This window comes from Suricata suricatta, chromosome 3 (genome assembly GCF_006229205.1).
Source record: "Suricata suricatta isolate VVHF042 chromosome 3, meerkat_22Aug2017_6uvM2_HiC, whole genome shotgun sequence".
Lineage (NCBI taxonomy): Eukaryota > Metazoa > Chordata > Mammalia > Carnivora > Herpestidae > Suricata > Suricata suricatta.
In genome coordinates this window covers 36,409,846-36,429,741 of record NC_043702.1, presented here as the reverse complement: position 1 = coordinate 36,429,741, position 19,896 = coordinate 36,409,846, and the positions used below count along the sequence as shown (strand labels likewise).

At 36.4% G+C, this 19,896-nt stretch overlaps 1 protein-coding gene across 4 annotated transcripts in view; it reads right to left on the bottom strand.

Annotated features, from left to right (window-relative positions):
* Positions 1-428: 428 nt before the first annotated feature.
* SF3B1 (splicing factor 3b subunit 1) overlaps positions 429-19,896 on the bottom strand; it is a 39,468-nt gene continuing 20,000 nt past the window's right edge. For 2 of the 4 annotated variants that reach the window (XM_029934158.1, XM_029934157.1), the window contains 19 exons: positions 18,330-18,567; positions 16,648-16,860; positions 16,281-16,402; positions 14,425-14,622; positions 14,225-14,326; positions 13,295-13,474; positions 12,470-12,556; positions 12,071-12,341; positions 11,403-11,548; positions 11,145-11,291; positions 10,890-11,015; positions 9,928-10,149; positions 9,257-9,439; positions 9,055-9,166; positions 7,473-7,593; positions 7,023-7,154; positions 5,633-5,905; positions 3,064-3,280; positions 429-2,784 (listed from right to left, as the gene is read on the bottom strand). In XM_029934158.1, the coding sequence (XP_029790018.1) occupies positions 2,626-2,784; positions 3,064-3,280; positions 5,633-5,905; positions 7,023-7,154; positions 7,473-7,593; positions 9,055-9,166; positions 9,257-9,439; positions 9,928-10,149; positions 10,890-11,015; positions 11,145-11,291; positions 11,403-11,548; positions 12,071-12,341; positions 12,470-12,556; positions 13,295-13,474; positions 14,225-14,326; positions 14,425-14,622; positions 16,281-16,402; positions 16,648-16,860; positions 18,330-18,567 (3,249 nt within the window). In that variant the 3' untranslated portion in view covers positions 429-2,625. Of the gene's footprint in view, positions 2,785-3,063; positions 3,281-5,632; positions 5,906-7,022; positions 7,155-7,472; positions 7,594-7,993; positions 8,064-9,054; positions 9,167-9,256; positions 9,440-9,927; positions 10,150-10,889; positions 11,016-11,144; positions 11,292-11,402; positions 11,549-12,070; positions 12,342-12,469; positions 12,557-13,294; positions 13,475-14,224; positions 14,327-14,424; positions 14,623-16,280; positions 16,403-16,647; positions 16,861-18,329; positions 18,568-19,174; positions 19,239-19,896 lie in introns of those variants that run through there. The other 2 variants (XM_029934159.1, XM_029934160.1) reach the window with 2 other exon arrangements.

Sequence of the window (19,896 nt, the reverse complement as noted above, 5' to 3'; positions counted from 1 at the left end):
TTTAAACAAGTCTTACTCAATCTAGGGAAATTTTGCCCCACAAGACAGGAGGCATGATCTGGAGGCATTTTTAGTTGTCACAACCCAGGGTGGGTGCTACTGGCATCTACCTGAGCAGCACGCCCACAATGAGAAGGTTATCTGACCCAAGATGCCGGTCAATAGTGCCCAAACTGAAAAACTGTAATAGCTGCAATTTCTATTTCTTTTAACCTAAGAAGCACTAGAAATCAAAGAACCAATTAAACCCATAGGGCTATACATATTGTTTTCAGTTTCTTATTTAAAGAAAAAAGTTCTTTGACTTTGCAGTATTAAGTTCCCGTCTGGAAAACAACCCGAAGAGCTCAGTATTATTTAAATGACACACCACAACACTGCAGCACAATAACGATACAGTCAACTAGAATTAAAAATTGGTCTAAGACTTTAGATATAGTAAGTTTTATTCATCTGGTGGTACTTGATGCTCACAGGGCACCGTACAACAAATTTTAAAAATACAGTATGAAAAAATTGAACAGCCAAAGAGATCAATTCCATTAGAGGGCCCACAGAGAAACCAACAAAAGCCCACAGAAAAACCCACCCAGTCACCCCTTAAGAACATTTTCTTCCTGCTTAAGTTTGGCTTTAAGAAACACCAAAAGAGAGAAAGAAAAAGTCTTTGAACGAGTTAAAACTTCACATAGCGTCTTTCACATGGGTATATCACAAAATGCTTTCCTTGTTCAATAATAAGGATATAAAATTATCCAAACGTCTATGAGCCTCTATTTGGTCCCATCCTTTAAGGTCATAGCTGTATTTCCTTCACCTGTCTTCAGATTATTTGCCATCAGTAAAAGTCATATAAAGCAGTCTCCTTTGCTCCATTTTGCCACTACAAAGCAAATATATTTTCCATAAATAGTAAGGCCCAAGCAAATTGAAGTTACTCAACTACTTGAAGTGAAACTGTAACTAAATTTTTTCAAGACCGGTTTAAAACCAAATTCTGGCTTGAAACCATTTTCTTCAGTTTTCATGATTAGAAATTACTGAACGTCATTTGATATTAACTACAAAGAATAGCAAAATGTAAAGTTACAGGGGGGCTACTGTTACAAAAACTTTCAAGAATAAAAAGGGGATCTGGAAAATTGTTTTAGGACACACTGACACGTTGTCACAACATTACACAAGGAACAGTAAGGAGTTACAACTTTCTGCCTGAAGAGTCCCTTACTGCTCAGTATTAATTTTGTAAAAGTCAGCCAATTACAAAAGGTCATGTAAGCCTCCAACACAGGGTGTTAACAGCTAGAGGCACAGACCCCTAGTCGCAGTGTTAACAGTTTTACTTAGAGTAGCAAAGCCATCCCGTATTTACTCAGCTGCAGAATCTCATTTCCCATTCGAGTTCACCAAAGTATTAAAATAAGGAGGTAAAACTGCTATGGGTAAAGGACTAAAACGAAGAAATTTTTGGTCAGGAAATTTCTAGGAAAAACTGAAAATATAAGTAGTTGCCAAAACATGGTAAGCACTACCTTAATGTTTGGTTCCTCTAAAATTAAATGGTTTCCAACTTATGGTTGACATCTACAGATCCATTTACATAAACCTAGACATTTCAGCTGCTGCCAGTGTGTAGTATCACAGCACATGAGTAATATGCAACTAGATGTGTCTTCCCTTTTCCATTATATTGCATTTCTTAAGGGCAAGGGGCAGGTCAAAAGCACCTTTGCATCCCCCACACTAAGCACAGTGGCTGGTATACAGTAGGTATTCAACAAGTATTTACTGAATACATTGTTGAGTACTGGCTTATGACATGGGAAAGAGCCCAAAGATTGTCTTATTCTATTAGCAATACTTAGGTAGAAAGCAGTTTCAAAGTAAAGATACATTCCCCACTTTCTAAACAGACTCAAGAGTTAAACAGGACTTGAATCATTTCTCCTTAACATGTTCATAAAGCATTTTGAGAAATCAAGAGATGAAAGGCGCTATGTAAGTGCAAAATAGTATTATTCAAGACAGGTTAGCAAAGGTGCTATATTCTCTATGGTGATGGGACAGTTGTGCTAATTTGAGGTGAACACCTCCAAAGCTACTAGTCTTCTTGATGTCATTATCAACAGAACAATGGAATTTGACAAAGATACCATCACTTTATATAGTTTATATTCTGCTAACTACTTTCTATAAACCAGGTAACAGAAAATAAAATTAAGCCGCTTACTCTACACAAACCAATACGTTATCAAAGTTCCGCATTTTACAAGTCATGTTCAAAAAACACACACAAGTTAGCATTTTGTACACAAATGTTTATTTCTCAATTAAACATTCCCTTTAAACACAAGGAATGAATTCTAAGTTTTCATAAAGATGATTAAAAATGAAATCCCTCCAGTATAGTGTGTGTAATCGCTGTGTTCTTGGTCACTACTGGCATTTACTGTTTAACATCAAAAACAAAGACAGGTTATTTAAAAATCATGCTACTGGATTTCTAGCTCTTCCTCTATGACCAGTTCTACACTGATCTGCAATGTTTAAAAGTTTACATCACCAAATCGAAGCAAGTTTAAGAGGTGAAACAGCTGTGCATTAAACACAAAATAAACAATAAAGTTATAAGATATAGTCGAGTTCATAACGAATATAGGTGTTCTTATCATCATTGTAGATTCTTGGGTAATGTGCTATGAGAGCATCCTGGGAACCAATGTAGATGGAGTTGTAAATTTTCCAGTACACGTCTCTGACTTTCCGGGCCGGGTGAAACAAACCCTGGAGTAATGAGAAGGTTGTATTATTTCAATTTTCAATAAATTGGTTAGTGCACCTAACCAACAAACCATAAAGACAAGATTCCAAACCGGTCTCTTTGAGAGAAAAAACCTGACAAATGCACAAAACTGCAACAAGCTAAGATAAAATCTAATTTCTTCTCCACCCCCACCTGTTTTCCCATATGGTATAAACTACTCTACTGATAATTGTAACAGCGACTTAATTCAACTAAATTACTTTTTTCACTGAGTAACCCTTTAAAAATCTTAAACTTACCTGTAAACAGTACTGTAACATTCTACATGGTCCAATAGCAACTCTCAGGCCCTCCAGGGCTCCCATAACTGCCTGAATTACATGGGGTGAGGTCTCAAACACATTGGGCCATACATAGTTCAACAAGTGATTCAGTGAATCTTCACAACCAAATCCATAAACCCCAAGTGACATGTGTTGCACCACTGCGCTAGCGGTCTGTCTGTGTACAAGGTCCCTGTAGTGGGGTGAAAAACATGCTTTGTTAAAATAGTCTTAGTTTTACAGGAAATACTTGCCAGTCCTAATTAGAAACTAAATTACAAATTCAGTGCAAGAAGCAAATACAAACCTCTCGTACTTATGTACCTGATATAAAATGCCTTTGAATACACAGCATTCTGTATCAGATACAGGATTCCCTTTGAGATCTTTTACTTTAATGACTCACTGTGGTTCAGAATTAAACCATCATTCCCAATTAACCTTTGAAAGAAATATGAGCAAGAGAACCCTGAGCAGTGCATTTCACTACACTACTGAACATGGAATACATGACTCTTGGATATGAATAACAGCAATCTCATTTTAAGCTCTAACAATTTGATAGATTTGAAAAGTAATTCAATACTGCTATATAAGGTAACTAAAATTAAATCCCTTCCCTTGTAAATTTAAGTTTCATTCAAAAAAGCAATTTGGAGAGAAGGACCAAAATTTTTTTCCAAACCTACAGATTAAGAATTCTATCATCCCATGTTAACTGATTTATGACAAATCATTGAGTTATTTATTCTATAGTGACTCAACTGGGACAAACACCAGATAACGAGTACGTGATTCACACACTTGGCCCTCAAAGGTAACAACACCTTAGAGACATTAAAAAAAAAAAACAACACTGAATTTATTAGCATCTTTATTTCTTATTTACTATAACACTTAATTGATCAGACTTCATAGTAAAGTAGTATCACTCATTAATAAATTTCCCAAAAGTATTGTTTCTTTTCATTTAGTTTTCGACAAGTTGCACCTCAACTTAATATAGTATACAGAGGGGCGTCTGGGTGGCTCAGTCAGTTAAGCAGCCAACTTTGGCTCAAATCATGATCTTGCAGTTCATGGGTTCATGCCCTGTGTCAGGCTCTGTGCGGACAGCTCAAAGCCTGGAGCCTGTTTTGGATTCTGTCTCTCTCTCTCTCTCTCTCTGTCTCTCTCTCTGCCCCTCCTCCAATAGTGCTCTCGCTCTCAAAATTAAATAAATGTTAAAAAAAATTTTTTTTTAATAGTACACAGAATAGAAATTTTAACTGCAGGTCACACACTTTGATAGCTGCACTCTGAATAACTTGCTTCTGACTTACTAGGCTCCAGGTGGCCAGGCTTTTAAGAGCCCGATTCTTATTCTGTCACTATGTCTTGCTTTTATACCTTGCTGGTAACCTGCTGATCTTGTTAAGTCTCCCTTTTGGAAAGTCATGAGTGAGTGACTTTAATCTGTACACAAAACTAATTGAATGGTTTCTAATTTGAATACCTTATCTTTCCTGAAATATAAAGAGCCAAAACAGTCATTTCCCTTACTACTTGGACTTTAAGTTTATTCATTTTGAGAGAGACAGACAGACAGACAGACAGACAGACACAAAGGGTGTGGAGGAGGGAAGTAAAGAAGGGAAGAGAGAGGATCCCAAGCCGTCGGTACAGAACCCAACATGGGGGCTCGAACTCATGAACTGGGAGATCATGGCCTGAGCCAAAGAACAAGAATCAGATGCTCAACTGACTGAGCCACCCAGATGCCCCTCCCTTACTACCTGGACCTTAAACCTTTCTTTACCTTATTTTTGTGTTTAAAGCTGTATGTCCGTCCAGATGATTAAAAGTATCTGTCAAATAACTCAAGCAGTACTGTATCAGTGTCACTGTCTGAATAGCTGAGGGCCTGAACTGGGAACAGTATAGCCATGTTCAGTAATTCCAAAGCCTAATGATAATCTCTGCTTCACATGCACTAATATAAAGCTAAAAAGAGCAGGTCTGTTTGCCACACCATTAAACTCACTCATCATTTCTTCTAACTATATTTGACTTTAATTTCTTTCATTTTCCTTTTTTGTTTGTTTATAGAGAGTGAGCACACGCATGGGAGAAGGAGAGAATCTCTAGCAGACTCCACGCTAAGCGTGAAATCAAGGTTTGATCACATGACCCTGGGATCATGACTTGAGCTGAAATCAAGAGTCGGATGCTCAACCAACTGAGCCACCCAGGCACCCCAAGACTTCTATTAGTTTTTAAAACAAAAGTTTACCAATTACTGCTTTTCAAAATGTATTTAGTATAAAGATATGAATGGGGGGACTAAAAAGAGGAGGGGCACCTAGAAGAGAAAATTTGGGAAACCACTACAGCATATGTATTATTTGGAGAATGGTCTATTCACTTTCATAAAAAAATCCAGTCTTGTATACCCCCTTCTTTAACTGCATCATTAACAAGTAGATCACTTCTTAATTATTTCAATAAGCTTTAAAATAAAGGAAGAATTATAACTACTTTCTTGCATTTAATTCAGGTCACTTACCTATCCATTAAAGCATCTTCAAGTAATGGTGTTACAGCATAAATGTAGTCCTTTCCCATCTCACCAATATATTCAAATAAGAAGGAAAGGGATTTTAACACTCCATTTTGAACATTCAGCTCAGGGACTCTGTATTCATTCATTAAGGCAGGTAGTACCGTGAAAGGCGAACATGTTTCAGCGACAATAGCTATTGCTACAGTGGTACAAACTCTGTTCTGCCTTTCCTGAACTTTGAGGTTGTTTAAGAGTGTAGCCAATACATCATGAGGGCTGAAAAAAATAAATGTGTCAGCAAACTGTCAGATTGTAAGTTAAATTTTGGAAAGAAAAAAAATGCAAAGGAATAAAACTTTATGGTAAATAATTATTGGTAACTTTGTAACTTTATGATAAAATACAATAAAGTCACTTGGCACTAGCACTTGTTTCTACTTAAAAACTTCATTTAAATTAAAGTATCTGTTGAAGAAAGAAATCCAAATGGAATCATTTTCAAATGTAATTCTGTCTTTAGTGAACTTCCTAAAATATAGTTTAGACTGAACAATTCTAGAGTGGTCAAAACATTGCCACTGGAGTTAGGCAGCAGTATCTGAACTATGGGCTCTCATGCCTCAATACACACAATCTAGTTTCCTTTACTTGCCTTCCCTCCCACACAGCTTTGTTACATCTATTCATTAATCATTTACTTCACCACAAACTTAAGACACAGAAGCTAAAAAAGCACAAAGGCTACTCATTGCAAGTCTGAACTATATCATCGCTGAGATAAATTATTCTATTACTGCTATCAAGGGAGAGTGACAGGGTAAAGAGATTCTAATTAATCTGGCTTTTATGTTTTATTGCTTAAAAATATTTTCTTTGTTATTAAACCACATGTATGTGTGGTATCTCATTTTGACCAAGATGACTTCTTCCAGTTTGGTTCTGATTAGATAAAAGCAAATAACCACAAATCATCTAACAGTTATAATTTCAGTTGTCTGGGGATTCACTTCAGAAAAACATTTTAAAAATACAAAGCATTAACATGACACCTGAATTATGTTGTTTTAAGAACTGGCCTTAACATTTTAAATGCCTAAAAGGGACCAACTAAGATTTAAAATTATTCTAAAGATGGTACTATTTCCCTCTCTGAAAATTCCTGAGGTGTGATTAAAATAAATTTTAAAACTCTCTATGTACTTTAATTCAACTGGAAACTTAAGAAAACATCTCAAAAACTGGAGGTCAGTAGTTAAACAATGTGCTTTCTCAATTGCATTTCTCACACCACACCTCTAGAGATTAATATAGAAATATAGAAATAGAAGCATTTTCCAACACAGTGGGTTTCTTATAAAGTTAAAATACATGCATAAAAGCAAATAATACTCACCCAATGGCCTTTGCAATATAACCAAATGTGTTGACTGTAGCTCTACGAATAGCTTTTTTGTGAGCTTTTAAGAGCTCCAGAAGCTCAAAACAAATCCTCATCCATTCTCTTGCAGACACATATTCAGCTCCCCTATTTTAAAAAGAAAAAAGTTAATTTTGATGATAATTTTAGAAGATAAACTTGCAAATTCGGTTCTCAAAACATGACTACCTACTCAGTTTAAAGAGTAAATAAAAATATAAATCTTCAGAAATGATGGTATAACCTTAAACTATATTGCCACTTCCCATCACCATCTAAAATTGAAATTTCACAGAAAATTTCAGTGGATAGTCTTACCATATATGTTTATACTAGCAACATTAAGTATATTCGCAAAATGAATAAAAAAGTAGCTAAATGTAAAATCCTATACTGTTCATAAAAATGTTCAGGTAATCTGCTTACCTGTCAGCAATACGTCCAACAAGATCAATACAATTCTCTTGTACTTTTTCATGCCTGTTCTTTAAGATGGGGGTGAGTCTAGGCAGGAGATCTTTAATTGGTGGGGTCATCTTATGCATACCTATTTAACAAAAGTCAACACACTATCAGTAAACATTTGAACTATACATAACTTGTTTGTTTTACCTTTTACTTAGCAATTTAATATACAAGACTAGGCATAAATATAAACTTACAGCTGCCTATGGAAAGAAAAAAAAAACCATATTCTGATCAGGCTCAGAATTTTTTTAACTTTTCATTAACAACTTCTGATTATGCATAGAAATGAAAGAAATTAGTGAAGTGATTTAAAAAATGATGGATACTCAACAACAAAAGAGTTTTATTTGGTTCTGAAATGTATTTGCAAATTCATATTTAAATATGGGGACAGTTTATGTTCCGGCCATACACAACAATATAAGCCAGAGGTAGACATGTAAATTAAAGCAAAATTTTCCAGAAAAGGGCCCCCTTACCCTTTAACTGCAAAACAAACAGATCTCCAGTCTCCCTGCAATGCAGGGCATACTTGGATGGTATTTACACCTATGAAGAGAGAAAAAAGGAGGCAGCTGGCAGGGGCTCTTGCTCTAACTAGAATTGCTTGTTCTGATTCTCTCTCCATTTCCCTAACCAATAATATGGTTTACAACTCCCTGCAAACCAGAGCCCCGTAAATGGCCAAGTAACTGATTTTTGGCAAGTAGCTATCTTCAAGTATAGAAGACAGGGCTAAGTTGGGGATTACGTGTCAATGCAACGGTTCAAAGATCTCCTACACTGCATAAAAACCCCTTACTAAAATGAGAAAATGTCAGCTATTCTGACCTACTGCTAGGTTATTTTGGCTCCTCTTAACCACACAGAAAGTTACTTCTGCAGGAATCATGTTCGACCACAACGAAAGATTAAACAAAGAGACTATTCATTTGCTACATCATAATGTTCTTAAATAACGAAAGCTTTGCTCTCCATGCCCAAAAGGGCATTTGTAATATACTTGTGTTTTTGCTTTGGGTTAGAAAACTGAATGGATACAGAACTGGATATAAATATAGATGAAACAACTCGAAAAATTCACTTTTCTCCCTGGTTATGTTCCTGAAACATGAGAGCAAACAGAAAAACCTGCCATAATCATTCACTAATTCAAGGTTAAAGAAATCTACAATATTGTCCTAAAACTAAAAAAAAACTTCACTGTTTCCTCACACTCCTCAAACACATTCATGTGAGACACTGTTTTTATTAGGATTCTCTATTTCATAACTTCAAAGATTTTGGGGTTGGCAACTACTCCCATCTCTCTTTACAGGTCCTCAACTTGCTCTCCTTTCTCTTTTTGAAGTATAATATTAATGAGTTTTAGAAAACATGACTTTTGTGACATCCTGAGTTAACTCTAATTTTGAGGTACTTAAAAAACGCTATCAGAAATCATTACTCAATTCCTAAATACGATTCTATGTATTACTTAAAAAAAAAAAGTTAAAAAAACAAAACTAAAAAATTCTTTCATGACCAGCAAATTCCATACCTATTACATTTACAATGGCCTTCAGTGCTCCAAGAATGCTGCCCAATACTTCAGGGTACTCTTCACCCAAATACTCATACAAAACAACACCCAAGTGCCCCATCAATTTTTCCTGTAATAATAAAAAAAAAAAAAAGGTTAAATGTTACCATTCACATGAAACTATTTGGTGAGAAAATAAGAAACTGACAGAAAAGTTTACCTCTTGACAAGTCTTCATGACAACAGCAGTTCGAGAAATCAAGTCAGCTGCCTGTTGCCTAACTTTCGCTGATTTGTTATTTAAACGCCACAAAACTGTACCACAGATCTGGGGCAAGTACGGTTTGACTCGTTTGCCAAGAGCATTGACCACTGTGCCAAAGCCATTCAACATTACAGAGTCCTAAAAAAGAAAAGCGAAGTTAAATTTAAGAACTACATTCACTGGAAACTAAAATTCAGTTTGTGACTGAAGAGTTTAAATATACTAATATTCAGAGGCCCCTAGGTGGCTCAGCCGGTTAAGTGTCTGACTTCGGTTCAGGTGATGATCTTATGGTTTGTGGGATCAGGGCCCGTGTTGGACTCTGTACTGAAAGCTAGGAGCCTGGAGCCTGCTTCAGATTCTATGTCTCCCTCTCTCTCTGCCCCTTCCCTGTTCGTACTCTCACGCAAAAAAACAAAACATTAAAACAAAATTTAAATATACTTTTTTAACAAAATCAAATATAAAAACTTTAAAGCTAAAAAATTTAAATCATAGACAACTGAAAGAATATAAGCATTTTTCAAAATTCAATTACTTTTAGTAATAATTATTTGCTTGAAAAGTAGTATGTTTTACAAACATGAAGGCCAGTAGCAATTTGTTGTAATAATCTGTATCATTACCTCTGTTGTCTGTTCTTGGAAAGCATAAAGAATACCATCAATCAGCTGTTCTTCAAGTTTATGATCGATATCTGCTGCTCCCAAGTTGCCCATAATTTTCTCAATTGTCTCCATCACCATTTTTCTGTACTGTTCAGCTTCATCTTTCAGATCATCCACAATCCTGGATATAATTTCTGCTGCACCTACTTTGTTTGCCAACTCCACGGTAGTATCAACTAACTAAAGACAGGAGGAAAGAAACCCGTTAGACATGTTCAGGCCAGCAAGTAGGCTGAGAACAGTTAACTCCTGTTTTAGAAACTTTTAAGAGAAAGGTAAGTCCAAAAAAACAGAAATGTGAGTATAAGTCAAAATGATTTAAGGTAGGATTATAGTCATGTTTCACCTAGCCCAGATTAAGTACTTCTTTTAACCAAAGATTAATTCATAGCTGAGTATTTATCCTAGTATGCAAAACCAAAATGGAAATTAATTAGCTGACTAAAATACACCTCTTTCGAAAAGCAAGCACATATTTTGAGACCAGGGCAAAAAACAATGTGTTATAGTCACTCAAACTGACCAAAGAATTAGTTGAAAAGGATATTTGGAAAAAAAAAATGTTTTAGGTAGCTTCCATGACCAATATGAAGCTTGAACTCAGAACCCTGAGATCAAGAGTCACATGCTCTACCAACTAAGCCAGCCAGGCATTCCTTGAAAATATTTTTTACGGGGCACCTGAGTGGCTCAGTTAAGTATCCGGACTCTTCTTTTTGGCTCAGGTCATGATCTCACACTCCTGAGATGGAGCCTCTTGAACTCCAGTGGGCTCTGCGCTGGGGGCTCTGCACTGGGTATGGAGCTTGCTTAAGATTCTCTCTCTCTCTCTCTCTCTTCTCCTCTGCCCCTCCCTGACTTGTGTTCTCACTCTCAAAACAAACAAAAACAATATACAATATTTTTTACAGTAAGTTTACCTGTCGGTAATTTCTTCTATCCAAAGCCATTCTGTGTTGCCAGAAGTGTTTAAAAAAAGGAGGAAGAATCTCTGTTTTAATGTAGTTTGCTTCTACACCATCTGTTCCACAACACTGCTTTACCACCTAAAAAGTTATTAAGAAGTAATAGTAAATACAGCCTTGGTTTAATGATAAATAGTTTTGGGCTTAACATTCTCTCTGAAGCATCCAATTTAGATGAGCCAAACCAGGACAATAATTTGGAAAAATTACCTTCAGCACGATTTTCTTCATTTCTTCATCAGGTGACTGAAATTCTCGAATAAGGATTAACATCACTTCTCTAGTATAGTAGTTGGCATATTCTGCATCCATAAGAGGAATAAGATACCCAATAGCCTTTAAGAAAGCAGCCAGACCCTATTTTAAAATAAAAGATATGTATACTTAGTAAATTAGATTTTAGATGCCTTAAATTCAATGAGTGGAAATGCAAAGAGAAATAAAATCGGTCTGGTGAACCAAACCCACCTTTCCTCTGTGTTGACGGATACCCTTCCATAGAGGCTTTAACACAGAATCAAAAGATTCAATACCATAAGGAGTTGCTGCTTCAGCCAAGGCAGCAATGGCCAAAGCACTAATGGTCCGAACTTTCTGTTGCTCATCCACAAGACCTAGAAAACCAAACACAGGTTGTAACTAAGTGACAACATAAGCCAATTTTCACAATCTCATCATTTAGTCAAAATGCAGAAATCTGTTCATATTAGACACAATTAGGCAAAAGCCAGTATGAATCACAGCCTATTAGCAGATGATGTTATAAGTCCCATCACAAATTATATCAAATTTTTGTAGGTAGCACCCCTCCATTTACCTCTCTAAATCAATAGCCCAAATATCAGGAACCCTGTCTTAAAAAAGATGAAGTTATAGGTTATGGGGCATCTCGGTGGCTCAGTCAGTTAAGTGTTCAAGTTTGGCTCAGGTTATGATCTCACTTCTCCTGAAATCAAGCCCTGTGTTGGGCTCTGTGCTGGTAGCTCAGAGCCTGGAGCCTGTGTCACATTCTGTCTGTCTCTCTGCACCTCTCCTGCTCAAACTCAATCTGTCTCTTTCTCTCTCTCTCTCAAACATTAAAAAAAAACTTTGTAATAAAAAAAATTTTTTAAAGATGAACTTATATCACAACTTACCATGCTCAATGATTTCAACTAAACTTCTGAGATGAGGCAAGATGGCACAGCCCATAAGAATAGCTATCTGCTGCACAATCTTAATACCAGTGTGCCTCGCTTGCCAGGACTTCTTGCTTTTACACACAGCTTTTAAGAAGGGCAACAGTGAAGGAATGCCCAGGGCAGAGGCTACAACAGCAAAAGCTCTAGCTGTTGTGTTACGAACATACTCATCCATGTTATCTATATCAGGTCTCATGGTAGAGATCATAGTAGCCAGACCAGCAGCCTAAAAAGTCAAGAAAAAAGGACAGTCATCAGCTGATAACATTAACCTTCAATGCTTTCCTTCTAAAATTAAATATATCCCCATCAATGGATACAAAACTTTCTTTTCTAGAAATATAACATAAATACCTTTGCCAAATTAGAAATAATCTCTCGACCTTCCACTCTAGCATAGTAATCTTCATCAATCAGCAATGGTTCGATGACCACAAGGATCTGAAAAAGAAAAAAAGCTACATTTTCACACCAATTACTAATGCCATACTCCTGTAACAAAATTAAGCACATATTGAGAAAATTTTCTTATTAAAGGTCATTTATGTAACAAACACACAAGCATACAAAATATATTTTGCTAGGATACTTAGAATTACGGGACTCTGTAAATCAAGGGACAAATTAAAATTTTTAATTACATAATTTCAAACCCCATACAAGAACCGGGGAGAACTATTCATCACACAGAGTAACAAATATCCAATATTTTAAAAAATAACTTCTACACTGATCTTCATTTAACAATTCTAAGCCATTATTACCGCCAGCAAAAAGATGGGTCCTCAACACTAAATGGCATGGTCCAGACATGTAATTTTCCTTATCCTAACATAATACCAATAAAAGCAAATGAAAAAATAGGAGTAATCTGAATCCATTTTAGCAAAGATGAGAAAAAGTTCCTTCAATATATGCATATGCAATATACGCACACACACATCTGTGTACTTGTACAAAGAAAAAGGTCCAAGAGGACATGTAAATGTAATACTGGTTAATCCGAGTGTCACGGAAGGGGGTGAAATTTCCCTTTTTTTGTTGTGAAAACATGCATCAGCTATTACTTTTTAAGAATTTTTTAAATTTCACAAATAATAAGTGGCTTAAGAAATCCATTAATTCTTTTTATATTAAAAAATATCCAACCATTAGAAATACTACTTGAGGAGAACAAACCTTGTGCACATATGGTCGAACTAAGTCATCAAGTTTGTATAATATTCGATCAATAACTTTCACAAGTAAGTGACGCTCTTGATCCTCAAGTGTGGGAGACATCAGTAGAGGAAGAATCTGATTAAACAAAGGACCAGCTCCAAATTCACGAGCTTTGTCAGTAATCTGACGCAATGCGGCCTGGGGAAAAAAAAGAGTAAAGCATACTGAACAAACTAATTACTCCATGATTTTCTTTTTTTTTTTTTAAATTAAGTGTTTACTTAGTTTTGAGAGAGAGTGCGAGAGAGTGTCCACGCACGCGAAGAGGGGCAGAGAGAGGGGGAGACAGAATGCAAAACAGGTTCCAGGCTCTGAGCTGTCAGCACAGATCCTGAGTGGGAGTTGAACTCAGGAACAGAGAATTCATGACCTAGGCTGAAAACGGACATGTAACCAACTGAGACATCCAGGCTCCCCTCATGATTTTCTTTAACTTACTATTTATAACGTGAACTTCACAAAACATCTTACAAATAGCAGCATTAAGTACATTCCCATCGAATTACTCTGAAGTTAGAAAAGTGTCTGAGTGGCTCAGTGTCACTTAAGCGTCTGACTCTTGATTTTGTCTCAGATCACCATCTCACAGTTTCTAAGATGGAGCCTACATGAGATTCTCTCTCCCCTTCTCTCGGCCCCTCCCTGGCTAGTGCTCTCGCGGATCTATCTCTCAAAATAAATAAAAATTTTAAAAATTTTATGAAAAGGCCCTCAGAACAAAAAGGAGAATCTCATTTTACAGCATAAAACTATTTGATTAAAAAAGTAAAATCTTTCATACTACACCTTTCTTTCTCTTATACTATGCCCTTGGTAAAGATAAAGAGATTATTTATTTCTAAACAAAAAGTTATAGTGAACATGAGGATGTAGTGAACTGGTACTCACCTTTCTCATTGGAGGTGTTCCATTCTTAATTTTTAAAAGCAGCTTCATTATTTTTCTCTCTTTTTGCTCCTCTGGACTAAGTGTTGATTCATCAACATCAACCTAACAATAAAAAGAAAGAAAATGTAGTTTGATTAAGATACTGCAATTTGTAAGTCCTAAATAAAAAGTGATATTTCAGTTATGCTATTTTCACTTACCAAAAGTTTATCAAAGTACTGAATATCATCAGGTTTTAAAAATGGAAGATTTCCAGATGGTTGGTCATTAACACTTTTCATTGTTCTGTCTTCAGTTTGCATGTGGAAACCAGTCATACCACCCAAAGGCGTTGGAGTGGCCGTCAGCTTTCGAGCTGGAGTTCGAATGGGAACATAACCAGCTGGAGGGGGAAGTACCTAATACATTAAAAGACAGTTTAGGATTTTGACATTATAAAATAACATAGTAATATTTGTACTTAAAATATCTTAACAGTTTATTGGCTACGAAGTTTTCTGCCTATTCTGTATGACAGGGGTGCCTGGGTGGCTCAGTCAGTTAAGCCTCCAACTTTATCTCAGGTCATGATCTCACAGTTCATGGGTTTGAGCCCCGCGTCAGGCTCTATGCTGGTAGCTCAGAGCCTGGGGCCTGCTTCCTGGTTTAGAGTCTGTGTCTCCCTCTGTCTTTGCCCCTCCCCTGCTCATTCTCTCTCTCTCTCTCTCTCTCTCTCTCTCTCTCTCTCTCTCTCTCTCAAAGGAATCAATATTTTAAAAAACCTTTTTAAATCTGTACAACAAACATTTCTCATTTGGTGATTAAAATACACATTAAGAATATTAGTAATGTTGGGAAATGAGGAGATACACGAAGCAGGCTTCTAAAATTCTGATCACTCTCAAACATTCATCTGTATGAACATGTTGGTGAGCTGACATGTCATAAATGGAAATAAGTTCACAAAGTGCACGTGATATATAAAGAGTTAATTTTAATAAAATTAAGATTTAAAATCACATAAATCTCTGCACTGTAAAAGCAAGAATCTTAAGTTGCTTGACAAAACTCATAAAAACTAAATCTGGGGTGCCTGGGTAGCTCAGTCAGTTGAGCATCTGACTCTTGATTTCAGCTCAGGTCATGATCCCGTAATGGGATCGAGCCCTGTGTTGGTCCACTAAGCACAGAGCCTGCTTAAGAGTCTCTCCCCCTCTACCCTGCTCATGCTCTCTCTCTAAAATAGTAAAAACAAAAAACAAAAAAACTAAAACCAAAAATATTTACCAAACCCCTATAAAATACACCATTTGATTAAACCAAGAAATTCACTTAAGATTCACTAAGAAAGACTTTTCTCTCCTATGGATACTAAGGAAATCAAGCAGTCTCAACACTAAGTTGTAGAAATGTTTATACCCACAGCACTATGTGGAAGATACAAGAAGTGTAAAGCAGAAATTCATGCACACTTGAAACACTCTAATATAAGCCTAACAACCGGGGAAAACACACATACAAACTCTTAAAAGCAATGGGCACTGGCAATATAAGGCTCTGTAAAGGCCACTGGAACCTAAGTTCTAGCTATATGACTACCTTTAGACCAGCAAAATGGTCCCTGAGTACCAGGTACCTAGGAAATTTTGTAATTCAAAATAAACTTCCAAGTTGATACAGTGAAAACAGAATATTCTTTGTGTTCATTTGCAATCCATGAATTTCAATACACAAAACCTTGTGAAGCACAAAGTAAAATAACCATGATCTAATATGATCTTAATCCTGGTACTATAATAAACTGAAGCAAGAAGCTATTCAATATCCCCAAGGCCCCAGCAAGTTCTCAAAGTATGGTCCTAGAAGTCCAGGAAATTCCTCACCTTCCAAAAGTAATAAAAGCTTCGTATCATTCAGTTTTTTCATCTCTATTACTTTTTGGAACTGAAAAAATACTTGGAAATAGCTGAAAGAATTAGTAATAGTAAATTTGGGCAAAGCCAATGCAAACCTGACCAATTAATTTTTTTGAAGAACATTTAAAGAAAATTTACATTCTAAATACCACTGTCATTACCTTATATCCTTCTGGAAACATGGCATCTAATTCTTCATCAGAAAGTGGGCGGTTTCTCTCATCAATTTCTCTTTCCCACCTCCAAGCCTGAAGCTGTTCAGGAGTCATACTCATTATATGACCTAACAAAAAAAGCAGATTTCTGTAACAATCTACAGCATTAAGTCTTTATTGTTACATAGGTCCCTGGAAGATAAAACAGTTAACCTCAATTCTAATTGTTTTATATTATAAACTCAAACAAAGATTTCTTTTTATATCTGATTATTCTTGCTAATAATAGGCATTAATAGCACACAGAATACCTCAGATAAAAACACTCAGCATATTTCCAGGAGAAAAATATTTCCACTGGGAGAGTTTCTACCTGGAGTAGGGGTAGCCATGTTCATGGCTGGCGTGCCAATCGGTGTCTTTCCAGGCGTCAGAACAGGAGTGCTTCCACCCATCTGACTAGCTGGTGTTTCGTCCCAACGGGACTTCCGTTTACTGGCTCCAGGAGTTGGTGTTTCACCAATTGAATCTCCACCTCGATCTGTTCGAGGAGTCTCAGCCCATCCACTTCCATGCCCAGGAGTATCTTTAAAGAAAAAAAGTAAATAAATACAAAATTTTAACCAGTCAAAAAATTATTTTATTCTCAAAGAACTAACATACTGAAACTGATCAAATTCAAAAACAGGATATTCTTAATATGGAGGCCCATTTATTTTAATTTTTATTTCATTTTTATTCTCCTTCATTTTTTCTTTCCCACTGATTACCACTGAGGAATAGGAAGAAAAAGTATTTTTTTTAACCATGCACAGTATCACAACCCAGAGACAACCACTTTATGCATCATGAGCCTCTATTCATTTGTCCATATAGTTTAGATTACTCTGCGCACAAAACTCTATACTGCTTCTTTCATCTACTGTATGTTTAAGCACTCTCCCACAGCACTAAAAATTCTTTATGAAATTTTAATACAGCAGATGTACTTTAAGTTTTAACATGCCATGCCTTAGCTCATAAAGAACTAACAAAACACATGGCAAACTGGTGCAGCCACTCTGGAAAACAGTATGGAAGTTCCTCAAAAAATTAAAAATAGAACTACCCTACAACCCAGCAATTGCACTACTAGGTATTTATCCAAGGGAATTAGGTATTTATCCAAGGGATACAGGTGTGCTATTTGAAGGGGCACATGCATCCGTATGTTTATAGCAGTGCTATTGACAACAGCTAAAGTATGGAAAGAGCCTAAATGTCCACTGACAGATGAATGGATAAAGATGTGTTGCACACATGTGAGCGCACATACATGTGTACGTGTACACACACACACACACACACACACACACACACACACACACTGGAGTATTACTCAGTAATCAAAAAGACTGAAATCTTGCCATTTGCAAGTATGTAACTGGAACTAGAGGGCATTATGCTAAGCGAAATTAAACACAAATATCCTATAACTCCACTCATATGAGGACTTTAAGACACAGAATAGATGAACGTAAGGGAAGAGAAGCAAAAATAATATAAAAACAGAGAGGTGGACAAAACATAAGAGACTGTTAAATATGGAGAACAAACAGAGGGTTACTGGAGGGCTTGTGGGAGGGGGGATGGGTTAAGGCTAAATGGGTAAGGGGCATTAAGGAATCTACTCTTAATATCACTGTTGCACTATATGCTAATTAACTTGGATGTAAGTCAAAAAATTAACCAATTTTTTTAAAAAAATGAATGTACTTAACACCAATGAATTAAAACGGTTAATATGGTTTATGTTATATATATTTTATCACAATAAAAAACGAAATGATGGTCTACAAGCTTTTCTATGTTCTTCCTAAAATAAATCTTAAACATTTTCAAAAAGGTAAAAGAATTAGGCATATGATCTGCTTAGTCCTTTATCTGTCCCCAAAGCAGCTGATTATTTACCTGTCTTCCCAGGACTAGAGATGGAACAGATAATCCTCTTATAAACATACCACTCATCAAATCAGTATTTAACTCAAACACACCCCCCAACTCCACTAGAAGTACCTCGTTCTGTTTTGGGGGTCTCATCCCATCTGTTTTTGCGAGCACTGGAAGTTGCACCTCCATGGCCTGGTGTTGCGTGGCCTGGCGTATCGCCGCGTCCAGGAGTAGCAGCTCCCGCTGGTGTGTGACTAGGTGTAGGATCCCATATTTTTGAGCCTGGGGTTGCTCCAGGAGTCTCACTTCCCTTTGCACGACCTGGTGTCTCATCCCATCTTAAGGAAGGGGTATGGCCAGGGGTCTTAACAAAACAAAAAAAAACCTTTTATTTCATATGTACACATTCACATAACAATAACTAGAAAATTGCTATTAAAAAACAGTAAACAGATAAACAGTTTGTCTTCTGGATAAATGAATGTTAAATTACCCTATTTAAAAGATACCTACTTCATAGCAAATACATTTAAGGACAACGTAAGGTTTTAATTTTGGGCAGTTTTGAAAAAAGCTCTAGCTTTAAAAGAAATGTATTTTGAGTATGAGCCTTGGATATGCCACTAATAGCTCTGTAGCTTTGAGAAAAATCACTAAGCTTTCTTTTTCTTTGTCTACATCTGCAATCTGAAAATTACAGCTTTAATGATACCATCTCCACTTCCCAAACTGGGCTGAGAGACGTACACCTAGGTGTTCTCATTGAGAAATACTATTTCTGTGTTTGTGTTCAATTTTGTGTGTGTTTTTAATGTAAGTATGTTTTGTATCACCTGGGTCATTATAAATAGATATTGCCACATGATTTCAATCCCTGAGATGTACAATCACATTTGTAGTATAACTATGAAGCTGCCAATATCGGTGAAACAAGATCAGAAGTAGAGTGAAGTAATCAAAGGTTCCATTACAGTTTGAACAGAGCCAGGTGGTGGGCAATGCAGGGCATCAGACAGCTCATGATAACAGAAGAACCTGCCCAGTGGAGACAACAGAGTATCAAACTATCAGGTGGTTCAGTGTAAGTCAAACAAAATTTGGCTTAAGACTCAAATATTCCATATAGGTTTTGAAATATACCTTTATGTATGTATTTTAAAGTTGGATGCTTTCTATCCAACACAAAAATTCTATCCAGCTTTACACCTGCAAATTTGCATAAACACTATAACAAATTTAAGCCTCAGGTTTTTTTTTTCTTTTAAAAAGATTTTATGTATCACTCAGGGTTGAGAAATTTTCATTTAGGCGAATGAAGCACATAAATTATTCAAAATCTCATTTTGGCAACTGCTTCTCCTGCTGAATCAGGTAAGAAATAAATTTTTTCTTTATTTATTTTGAAAGAGAGCACACTACACACACAAGTAGGCTGAGAGAGAGGGAAAGAGAATCCCAAGCAGGCTCCATGCTGTCAGCACAGAACCAGATGCAGGGCTCAATTTCATTAATCATGAGATCATGACCTGAGCTGAAATCAAGAGTTTGATACTTATGTGACTGAGCCACCCATGTGCCCTAGAAATAAATTCATTCTATTATTCATTATAATTCCCACAGTCTTGGGGCACCTGGGTGGCTCAGTCAGTTGGATGTCCAATCTTGATTTCAACTCAGGTCATGACCCCAGGGT